We start from the raw sequence: 12,232 nt of genomic DNA on the forward strand, positions 1-12,232 counted from the left end.
AGTTTGATCTCAACTGTTTGGTGCTCCTTTATCTCTTTCCTTTCCCTATAGTTTCCCTATCATGATTTATCATCTTTGGTAGGAAAGAGATATGTCCATAGATTCTTTCAAATTATATACATTTAATTCCATATATCCTAATATATAAAACCCTGGATCCACAGCAACTGGAATACTCCGCCAACTGGAAGTCAGTCCTACAGTCAGTGCTGGGTTGCCGTGGCAACCCAGCACAAACTTTTATGGCTGCAGGCATGGTGACCCAGCACTGACTGCTGAGGAAGCTGTGAATCAGGCCCAGAGAAAGGCCTGAAGAGAAAAGCAGGGTCTGATCTGTTGATCAGCACTTGCTTCTCTCTTTAGCTCTGGGCATGATCAGCAGCCGTGCCTCCATTTTTCTTCAGGCCTCCACCAGGACTGCTGATCAGCCCTGCCTTTATGTTCAGGCCCCATTGATAGGCCCAGAGACACTGATTGGCATAGAAACTGACCAATCAGAACCAAATTTGGATCAACTGTGAGGAGCCAATGGCTGCCTAGGAGTCAAAGCTTTTGACACTGACTGGCATAGAAACCTACCAATCATAACTAAATTGGCCAACAGAAGAAGGCAGTTGGGGAAGAGATTAGACCTGCAGGGGAGGGCAGTTGGGAGGAGATCAAGCTGGCAGAGGTTAGTTAGGGCTGATCAGGCAAGCAGAGGCAGTTAGGGGTGATCAGGCCAGCAACATCAACTTGAATTGAGAATTAATTAGGCTGAATGAGTCATCCACTTTCTATTCTGATAGCATTTAACTTAATTCTCATTTTTGTTACTATAATGATTGCACTTCTCTCTTCTGTACTAGTGAACTCTCCTTTTTCTTTCCCTTGAATATCAAGCACATAGCACAAAGCTAAGCCAATGAACTTTGTATTTAGAAATTGGTTAAATAATTGAATAAATTGGACTAGACTGGAAAATTCCATGGGAATAAGGGCCATTTCTGTATTTAATGCTTGCTTTATGCCCAGTCCTTATCACAGTGCCTACCTTTCAAAAGGATTTTATAAATATTAGTTCCTTAAACATTTAAATATCTTTAGTTTTGTTCATTAAAGTGACTGGTAATAGCTCTTATGAGGATTTTTAAATAAGTATGATGTATTTTATGCCAATTTTATCTTTGGTGCAAAAGTTTCAATAGATATTCCTAACTTTTCTAACCTTATATCTCCATTAAACTTTTTATATCCTTACTCTCACTCCTTCCTCCATCCTACAACTCACTCATATTTCACTTCTTATATTTTGAATAGTCACTTCTTGTTATCATACTGCATGAGCTTTTAACTCCATGTCTTTTGTCTTTGCTTCTTTCATTCATGTTTTTGGTCACGAAGCACAAATGCACTGAGCATTTTCCATGTGCCAAGTATTTGCCAGCTGTTGACCATGAAGTACAGTACTCATTCACCATCACGTCTTGCCCCCACAGGCATAAATTTTCTAGAGGAAGAGACCGACACAAAAATAGTATATTGTAATATAATTAGTTAAGTATAAAATACAGCATAGGAAATATAGTTAATAATATTATAATAACTATGTATGGTGCCAGGTGGGTGCTGAAAATATTGAGGGGAGCACTTTGTATTTGATTGTCTTACCACTAAGCTGTGCACCTGGAACTAATACAAATAATATTAAATGTAAACTGCAATTGAAAAAAATCTACAACAACAAAAATAATAATATAAAGTTAGTTAAGTTCTGACACAGAAAGCAAAATGCTATTAGAGTTCAGGGAAGTTACAGCTTTTTCCTGTGCCTTGTGTGCTGCTCTAACACGTTTCTTCTCCTAGTTAATAACTGTTAATATTCTACTTATCCTTTAAGATAGAGATCAAATCATTCTTTTCTGTGAAGTTTTTATGAATGTTTTCTGTTTGATCTTCCCCCTCTCCTTGACCCTGATATGGCTTTCAGAGTACTTGTTGCAATTCACCATGAGACTGTACATGCCTATAGATTAGGAATCGTGTCCTTTCCATTTTCTGTACCCTCACAGTTCTTGAATAGTGTATGGGAAGGACATAGTTGTCCTTGGTTAGTCAAGATATCCTCCCAGTAACACCCCACATCTCACCACATGATGTATTTCCTCTCATTCCTTACCTATATGTCATGATAGGTTGCCATGGCTACCATTATGCCGTTGAAACATTGCTCTCCCGCTTAACTTCTCTCTTTTGAATTCAGAATGAGGAACTGATGGATCAGCTAAATGGATAATTTGTCTTCTAGTCAGACAAGTGTTTGCTTCATAGTGGAAATCCACTTACTGTTAACTGATTTCTTGCATTTGGAAATACTGTGTGTGTGTGTGTTTTGTTTGTTTGTTTTTTATTCTTTGGATATCCAGACCTTTGTTCCACTTTTTTTTTTTCTGGATTCCAAATAAATTATTTTGAAATTATAGGAAAATTTCCAGGCTTCATTTTCAAGAATAGTTTAAAATATTCCATGTGTCTCAGATCTATGTGCGGAAGGGTCTAGAGATGTATCTGCTTAAAAGAAACAGAGCTCATCATCCACTACAGGCCAAAGTTAGTGGTTCAACAATGCCCTAAAGTCACCCCCAACATGCAGTTCTGAATGTAAAATATTTCCTTCATTTCCTTTTCTTGCATGCTATATAGATCTGATAGCTTTGGAATAAACTTTAATTTCTTTTGGTTAAAACTAGTTATGGGGGCCAAATATTTGGTGGATGGAAAATGACTTGACTATGAGTGGTGGACATACAATACAATATACAGATCATGTATCATGGAAATGTACACTCGAAAACTATATGATCCTATTAACAAAGGTCATCCTAGGTGAGATGATGTGGTATGTGTAAGTATATCTCTCAGTATAATTTTTCCAGCCTCGACTTAGTGTTTAGCAGAGGTGCTTATTCTTAGTTAAGAAACTAGTTAAAGCTCTCTTGGGTCAGTGGACAGAGTGTTGGCCTGCAGACTGAAGGGTCCCAGGTTCTATTCTGGCCAAGGGCACATGCCTGGGTTGCAGGCTTGATCCTCAGTAGGGGTTGGCTGGAGGCAGGTGATCAATGATTCTCTCATTGATGTATCTATCTCTCTATCTCTCTCCCTTCCTCTCTGAAATAAATAAAAATGTTAAAAACAAGCAATAATAATCCTATATAATAAAAGGATAATATGAAAATTGACCCTAAAGGCAAAAGGACCAGGAACAACTGGTTGCTATGTGCACTGACCACCAGGGGGCAGACTCTCAACTCAGGAGATGCCCCCTGGTGGTCAGTGTGCTTCCACAGGGGGAGTGCCGCTCAGCCAGAAGCTGGCTCATGGCTGGCCAGCGAAGCAGTGGTGGCAGCGTCTCTCCCATCTGCACAGCAGCACTAAGGATGTTCCACTAACAGCTTAGGCCCGCTCCGGCCTTTAGCTGGACATCCCCTGAGGGCTCCCAGGCTGCCAGAGGGATGTCTGACTGCCAGCTTAAGCCCATTCCCCCAGGGAGCGGGACTAAGCTGGAAGGTGGACATCCTCCAAGGGCTCTGGGTTGCAAGAGGGCACAGGCCTGGCTGAGGGACCCCTCTACTCAACATCCCCAAGCCCAGAGTACAGAACTTTTGTGCACCAGGCATCTAGTAATAACAATAATTAAAAAAAAAATGAGAAGCTAGTTAAAGACCTTTACTGAGCTATCTAGACAACTGAGTTTTAGCTCTGCACCGTGTTAGCTGGAATATATCTTCATTTTTCTATCTCATTTTTTTCCACTTGTAAAACTATAACATACTTTAGTCTTATTTGTGTACTTAGCAAGGACTTAAGAAAAGCTAACAAATGAGAGAAAATAGCTTTGAACTGTTTAAATAGAAGGTATCACAAAACTCAAATAGAATTCTTTAGATAGTCTATACTTGATTTAAACCAAATCTGACATAAATTCATTATGAATACAGGCCTTTGTGGCCTTATACTTTGTGATAACCTAAGAGTATTGAAACCTTTGGCTGATGTGACAAGTGTCTAAAAGCACTTTTATCAAAACAGGATAAATTGTATTTAGAAAATCCCTAAATTGAGCATTTATTAGCTTCCTTGTGATGAAAACCCACATGAATCATCTTTTTAGTGCTAATCTTAAAAGACATAGTCCTGTTACAAAGAATTACAAAATGTACCACTTTGTGTAACTGTCATATTTCAAAACATATGCTCCGCTCCAGGAATTGAAGCAAGAAAACCTTAAGTATATGAGAACTAAAGTTAAGTATGTGAATTTAGGAAGTTAAGAGTACAAGCCAGTTACAGACTCACATAATTTTAAAGAACTAAGGGAACTTAGAGATATTTAATTTTTTTGTCATAGATGAATTATTTTTTAATGTATGTTTGTATTGATTTCAGAGAGGAAGAGAGAGGGAGAGAAAGATAGAAACAATCAATAATGAGAGAGAATTTTTGATCGGCTCTGTGTCCCACACTGGGGATGGAGCCAGCAATCCTGGCATGTACCCTGATCAGGAATTAAAACATAACCTCCTGGTTCATAGGTCAATGCTCAACCACTGAGCCATGCTGGTTGGGCTTAATTATTGGTAAGACTCATAAAAATACATTTTGTTTTTAAATTCTGGAGTCTGTGATATTCAATTTCAGCATAGGAAAAATAGAAGAAAAATACCAAAAATTTTGTACATGACCAATATAGTGTTGCAATAGAATGATCAAGAATTTAAAAATCAGACATCTAAATTAAGCCTAGTTTTCAAGCACAGTGACTGGATTCCAGAATTAATATAAACAGTGAAGAAATGTAGAAAAAAAAGAAAAGAAAAATAATTGTGTGTTTTTTAAAATAGTATAACAAGCAGTTAAGTTACCTTAGTTGTTTTTCAATACTTTAACCTTGCTTCACTGTTAACATGAGACTCCCAGGATCCAAATAGTGGCTGCTCAGACAGGAAGCTGGTGCTCTTGAATTTATATCTCAGTTCAGAACTTTAATTTTCTTTTGCAGAAAAGATAACAGAACTTAATGCATTTAATCTTTGCAGAAACATTGTCAAATAGTTGAGTAGAATAGCTTAGTAAAAGGTGTAGCTAGCAAAAATATTTATATATTTTGTGCAAAATTACCTAAGTGCATGCGCTTGTCTATTTTCTATGCATGTATCTAAGTAGAAAACATTTCTTTTACTTCTTACAGGGCTGTAGAAAAGTACAGGACTTTCATAATGTAATACCTGAAGGCATGAACTTGAGTTTCCTCTTAGCCTTGTATTCAAATAATGGAAATTACACATGCGTTGTTACATATCCAGAAAATGGGCGTGCATTCAATCTAACCAGGACTCTGGCTGTAAAGGTTGTAGGTAAGCATGATTTGTATCAAGTGTGAAGGATAAAAATGGAATAACCTTGTGGTTTTTTTTCTGTTAATAGTTTATTACAAACATGTTTGTAAAATCAGTGAAAGAGGGGGGAAAAAGCTTTTTGTTTGTTGTTTGCTTGTTTTTTTGTTGTTGTTTATTGCACTCTCCCCAGAGCCTCTTTTCTACATACATACATAGTGGGCATTTGGTAACTATTGGTCTGTTGAGTGAGTATGTGTCCAAACTATGCTGCTGCCATTTAAGAGCAATATGATTTTGGTCAAAGTCTCAGACTCCTCAACTGTACTCTGGGACATAGATTCCCTAACATTCAGGATAGCTAAGAATATTAGACATAATATACAGGCAAACAGTGAAGACTCTGAATAGTAATGAATAATAATATTATTGTCCAAAATCTGTTTTAATAGAATTAAATAAACTATGAGTTTCTATGCACTGCTTTTGTAGTTAATGTTCAAGGTATTTGCATGCAGTGTCCAACCCCTGGTTTGAACTGAAAGAAGAGGGGATGAGAAACTGGGGAAGTGAAAAGGACAATGACTAGGCAGTGTCTACAGATTTCTGTGAAACCCACAGCCAAGAGAACCAGTGTCAGGATATGTGGTATTTGGAGCAGAACCCTAAATACCACTGTGCCCACTGTGTTAAACTTAGAGAATATCAGAGTGAGATTTTGTCAAACCCCATTACTTAAAAAAAAAAAAAGGCAATTTATTATCTTTTTAAAGGTTTCTATAAATCATTAGTACAAGGTATTTGCATTACCCTCCCACCCCCCAGGGGAGATGAAAGCAACCTGCTTAGTTAGAGACATTCACTGCATTGGTAGAAGAAGTTGTTCTAAACCCCAGGTTTTTTACTTTTGTTTAAGGCTTTTTCTACCACTCTGATACCAGATTCAGCTTATGTATTTTTTTAAAGACAGATTTAACATAGTGCAAATGAAATTCAAATAAAACACTTTTGTAACCACTTTCTTTGCTTACTTTCTGAATAGTGTTGAGGTGGGGACTAATTCAAAAGAAAAATCAGACTAAATTTAGAGCCTAACATGAATGGACTTTAAAAGTCAAATGAGTAATCTAACTTTATATTCATGTTGGCAGTTGGTCCTAATATATATATTAAATACTTTAATATGCATCACTTAGTTAATATATATCACAACAATACCCCCAAATTAAGATAATTTAACTTAATTTAATTCTTATAATGAACTTGTAAAATGAATTTAATTACTCTCATTTTAGAGATGAGGAAAATTAGCTTTTCAACAATTTATTAAAAAAGTCATGTGGTTAGTAAATGACCAAGTTGGGATTAGAACACCTATTGGTCATTAAATCTTTGAAGCCTCTACTCTTTAAAAAATATATATATTTTATTGATTTTTTTTTTTTTAACAGAAAGGAAGGGGGAGGGATAGAGAGTTAGAAACATTGATGAGAGAGAAACATTGATCAGCTGCCTTCCTACACACCCTCTACTGGGTTTGTCCCCATAACCAAGGTACATGCCCTTGACCAGAATTGAACCTGGGACCCTTCAGTCCGCAGGTCGACACTCTATCCAATGAGCCGAACTGGTTAGGGCTGAAGCCTCTACTCTTAAATAATACAGTACAAATCTCCTTCAGGATATTTTTCATTCAATTTAGGAATATTGAATGCTATTAAGAGCATTAATACTGTGAATGAACCTTTAACCGATAACTGGACATCATGTACACTTAGGTGCTGGATTCATAGTTGTAATTTTTGGATTTTTCATTTATTTATTCATTTGATACTTACGTAATTAGGTCTTATACAAGGTACTCTAGGAATGTTGAAGAGAAATATGTAGAAAAGAAACAACTGAGAAAAACAGGAGAGCAATTAATTATGCTGTAGTCTGACAAGACTATCTCGTATAAGCTTTGGAAAGTGAAAACATTGGTTAGGCATTCTATTCTGAAATATGGAGGATAATCAACATATTATATTATGTTTGTTTCTTTGCTTGTTTTATATGTTTAAAATGTTATAATCCACTCTATAGTAAATATATTCCATCTCAGAAGGATAATGTAGAATTTCTATGTGTAAATTATCTTCAGAAATATTGACTGCAATTCTTAAGACAAATTGGCAAACCATGCCAGAATGTTGGGCAAGGCTTCACAGAAGAGAATATTTTTGAAATGGGTTAACAGGGACAAAGACTTTATGACTTAACATCATTTCCCATTGTTCTTTGCTCTCTCACAGGCTCTCCAAACTCTGTATTGCCCCCGCAAATCCAATTACCCAATAATCTTGTGGTCTACAAGAAAGAACCAGGTAATTACAGCTGTGGACTCTGAATTTCAGTTATATTATCTTAAATATCTCTGTATATAAAAGCCTAAGCAACTGAACGACTGAACAACCGAACAACTAGTTGCTATGATGGGCAATTGCTCAACACAGGGGGCGGATGCTTAACATAGCAGCTGCCCCCTAGTGGTCAGTGTACTCCCAAAGCCAACCTCCCGAGGCCAGCTAATCTCCTGTGGTCCTTCCCCCTGGCTGGCTGGTCCTAATTGGCCTGATAGGATCGGCTGGCCAATCTCCCATGGTCACTCCCCCAGGCTGGCCAACCCCCTATGGTCTCTCCCTCCCCATAGCTGGCTGACCCCAATGGCCCTGATCAGAACCTCCTGAAACCCCTCCCCTGGCCAACCTCCTATAGCCTGGATTGGCCCCAATTGCTGGCCAGGCCCAGGGTTGCCACCCGTGCACGAATTCATGCACCAGGACTCTAATAAGGAATAAAATGTCACAGAAATTAACACAAGAGAAGAGAGGGCTATTGTAAAGCAAACAAACAAACAAACAAAAAAACACCAGGAATTGAAATTGATATTGTAAGAAACCAGGGTAGCTCTGGGCATTAGCTACCTTCTGGATCTCATGGGGAGCTCAGGGATTCTCTGCTTCTCTCTCAGCAGCTGCTGCTGTCTTCTTCCTCTGTGGAAAGGGTTCCTCTCTTGATGAGGGATTTCTCTTTGATGCAAACTATAACTTACACAGATTTTTTGTTTGCCAAGCCTGTAGCATGAGCACAAGGCATCCATCAAGTTCTGTTCCACTACAAAGGGGCAGGGTTAAAGCTTGGAGTCAGCACTGTGAATATAATAGGTAACAGCTGATACAACCAATACATCCTGTTTCAGAACACTATGAAATATTTTCTATGGTCATCTGGGTCTTTTTATTTTTCAGATTTTTTTCATTCCAGGGAAAAATTACTTGTAACTGATTAAATAATAATAATGATTTATTTATTATTATTCTGACTCAGACTCTCCACAGGTGAGGTGGGAACTGCAGAAAATTTTTAAATTTTCTGAATTCTATCTTTTACAAAAATTCAAAACAAACCCAGTGAAAACTATAAAAGAACAGGTTTTTTAAATGTACTAAAGTTAATAGAGGCAGTGACCAGCATAGGTAGAGAACAACAGTACCCCGACATTAAGATAAGGTTTCAAACAGTGGTGTGCCTTGTAAAAACACAAAGAATGCAACCCCAAATGGACCAAATTTTCTTCATTTAGTACTGGCTTTATGTATTAATATAAACATTCTTCCTGCAATCAGGGTAAACATTTATTAATCATCTAGATATATCCCATATACTTATCACATTATGGTTGCAAAAGCATGCCTGACTCCAATGTCACTTTATCTTCTATATTATATTGATACTAGAGGCCCAGTGCATAAAATTCATGCATGGTTGCAAAGAGGGGGAGGAGGAGGGAGGTCCCTCAGCCTGGCCTATGCCCTGTCACACAGTTATAAGTGTTAGAATCAGGGCTGACCACACAATGTGCAAGCCAGAGTCGATGCATGTCATCTCTGCATCATCCTGTTTTTTTCAGTGTTAGAGTAGCCTTGCCAAGTTTTAATTTTAAATCTCAGGGACTGTTCCCAATATATAGGGATGCATGTTCACCCCCATGTAGAATAAACAGGATGTGGAGAGTTTGGAGGTTCTTCTGATGAATTAGGACTAAACAGCCACAGATCTTTTTTAAATACTGCAGAAGCCTTGTTTAACTGTGTGTGGGATGTAGCCATTTATAAGCTATGACATAGTCACTCGCAATCCGAGATCCCTCGGGGAATGTCCAACTGTCAGTTTAGAGGTTAGAAAAAAATCCTTGTGAGAGAAAAAAATAAACAAAACAAAACAAACTAGAAGCCACTGCAGTGAGGGTGGATTCTGAGGAGCTAGGGTTAACTTTCTGCTTGAAGATTTGCCAAGCCAGGGAAGGGGGGGGGGGAGGGAGGAAGAGAGGGAAAGAGAGAGAGAGAGAGAGAGAGAGAGAGAGAGAGAGAGAGAGAGAGAGAGAGAGAGAGAGAGAGAGACCAAGACTCCAGACTCTTATTCTAAAGCAAAAAACTTTGCTTTCCCCATGTTTATGCACATCTAAACACAAACCATCCTGTACTTCAAGCAACTTGTATTAGGGAAGGAGAACGCAGTCTTAGAGAAAAGGGTGGAGGTTTCAAAACTCCTCTCATCCTTCCAGCTGAAGCTCCTTGGCCCTGCCTCTTTGGGAATCCACACGTATCTCTTGGCAGGTGGGAGGTTAGGGAGCGCAGCACTACCCCGGGAGGGGAAGGTCACGGGACTGCACCCATGGTACTTGCTCCAAGTTTCATTTCCTCAGCCACCCGGGTCGCTTTCCACCTGCCACTGATCCAGTTAAAGGAGTCGGGGTCTGCAGCTGGACGCCTCCAGGCAAAGAGCACGCTGGGGCCGGATTGTCCAGCTCCAAGAAGTCCACATCCCACCTCCACCAGCAAGCAGCGGATCCCTGTGTCCTCCCTGCAGCATGCCAGACTCAATCCGACTGGGTGCTGGGAGAGATTGGACAGCTCCCAGGTGGCGAGTCTGTAGCTGCTGGAGGGAAAAGAACACCTCCCCCCCACCCCACCCCTCCCGCTCCCAAAGCGGTTTTTCAAAAGCCTTCAGCAAGCCACCTAGGTTAAACAGCGCAACCCAGATAAGTGAAGCACAAAGCACGTCCAGGTGGGGCCTGTCCAGACAGGCCTCTCAGCTTTGGCACCTCCCATTGCCTCTGGGCCAAGGACCAAAGATCTGGAGAACCTTTTCTCAGTCCTCCTTTGCTTCTGAGCGATTTAACAAAGGAGCGTAGACCCAGGGTTAGGGCTAAAAAGGATGTTTGTTGGAGCCTTTTTGAACAAATACATTTCATAACATACATGGATTGTATTAATAGATGGACATTCCCCTAATTTTATATAAAGCTGCTTTGCTTCTTTTCTTGATTTGTTTTGCAGTGAGGTATGGTACATCACCTTATGGTAGCCCACTGGAGAACTAGAAATAGGGTTACAGATTCATGTAACATTTTTAGCTTCTGATTAGTCACAGAGTAGAACCAATAGAGCCATGCAAAGGTTACAAACCAAAGGGTTAACGTGTTTTGTTTGTTTGTTTTAGGAGAGGAGCTGCTCATTCCCTGTAAAGTCTTTTTTACTTACCTGAAGGACTCTCGCAACGAAGTTTGGTGGACCATCGATGGGAAGAAGACAGATGACACCACTATTGATGTAACCATTGATGAAAGGTATTGGTGCAGGCAGGAGGGTGAATAATGTTGTCCTTCAATCTAAGACACTCTGCTGTGTACCAATCAATGAAAATAAAAATTCTAATTTTTGCCTCTCACTAACAAAAATCAGCAAGATTTTGTCTGCATTCCAAGGCAGGATTCCTGGACTTGTAATTGGAGGCCCAGGTGCCATCTGATGGTCACCCATTTATGACACCTACTTGATAGTAGATTTAATGCATATCCTATATGAGTGAAAGGGTCACAATATAAGATTATACAGAGATAGAATCATGTCATTGTGGCCTTGTTCTTTTTCTCAAGTCTTGAGTTTGGGTCTAGAAGCATTTGTGCCTGAGATCATTGTGTTCGTTTCTAGTCTTGCAGAAAGCATGTATTTCTCTCTTTCTTAATTCACATAACACATATGCCACATTTATCATTGATAGTGATTTTTTACTCAATATGTTGAGTGGAAACATTCATGACTCAATACATCCATGATCTCTAGATTTTATTTTTAAAGTAGATGGGGTGGCAATATATACTTCACTCTTAAAATAACATGTTGGGTCACTTAGTTTTCAAATAAAATGACTTTTTAAAAAGAAGGTTGGGTTGGCAAGGAGGAAAATATGGTGTTGGAAGACAAAGGATCCCCCATAATGAAGCATACAACTACGAGGGCAATCAGTTCAGTGCAACAATGAATAAAAATTAGTAGCAGACCAACTACTAACAAAGAAGTTCTAAGACCCATAAGCCTTATCACCAATGTGTAACTAGATCTTAGGGTACTAAAACTTCTAGGATGCAAAATATTTTTTTGCCCTAGTATTAAACTTAGACTTTGTGCAAATATCATAAAATGCTTTCTTTTAATCAGGTACCTGAGTAGATTCTACTACTATAGGGGTAACAATGGTAGAGTAAAAAGTTCAATACTCTAATCTGATAGTGCAGTGGCTGGAAGAATTATATGGTATGGGAAGATTGAGTTGGGGAGTCCAATCCATTTTGGGGGATTAGGTAATGCTTCTCAGATCTCACAATACCTAAATAAATATTTGGGGGGGGGGGGGAATGAGTAGAAATAAACTAGATAAAGGCATCCAAAGTATGTTCCAGGTAAAAGGAACATCATATGCAAAGAAGCAAAACACATTTAAAGGTACAGAAGGAGTTTGCTGAGACTGGAGTGGTG

At 38.9% G+C, this 12,232-nt stretch overlaps 1 protein-coding gene across 6 annotated transcripts in view; it reads left to right on the forward strand.

Annotated features, from left to right (window-relative positions):
• Positions 1 to 12,232, forward strand: part of LOC118722686 (interleukin 1 receptor accessory protein) — a 159,934-nt gene that overhangs the window by 124,573 nt on the left and 23,129 nt on the right. For 5 of the 6 annotated variants that reach the window (XM_045583829.1, XM_045583825.1, XM_045583828.1 and 2 more), the window contains 3 exons: positions 5,228 to 5,393; positions 7,667 to 7,738; positions 10,917 to 11,043. In XM_045583829.1, coding sequence (XP_045439785.1) covers positions 5,228 to 5,393; positions 7,667 to 7,738; positions 10,917 to 11,043 — 365 coding nt within the window. The remainder of the gene's footprint in view (positions 1 to 5,227; positions 5,394 to 7,666; positions 7,739 to 10,916; positions 11,044 to 12,232) is intronic. The other variant, XM_045583827.1, reaches the window with a different exon arrangement.

This window comes from Pipistrellus kuhlii, unplaced genomic scaffold, assembly GCF_014108245.1.
Source record: "Pipistrellus kuhlii isolate mPipKuh1 unplaced genomic scaffold, mPipKuh1.p scaffold_m20_p_2, whole genome shotgun sequence".
In the NCBI taxonomy this organism is placed as follows: Eukaryota; Metazoa; Chordata; class Mammalia; order Chiroptera; family Vespertilionidae; genus Pipistrellus; species Pipistrellus kuhlii.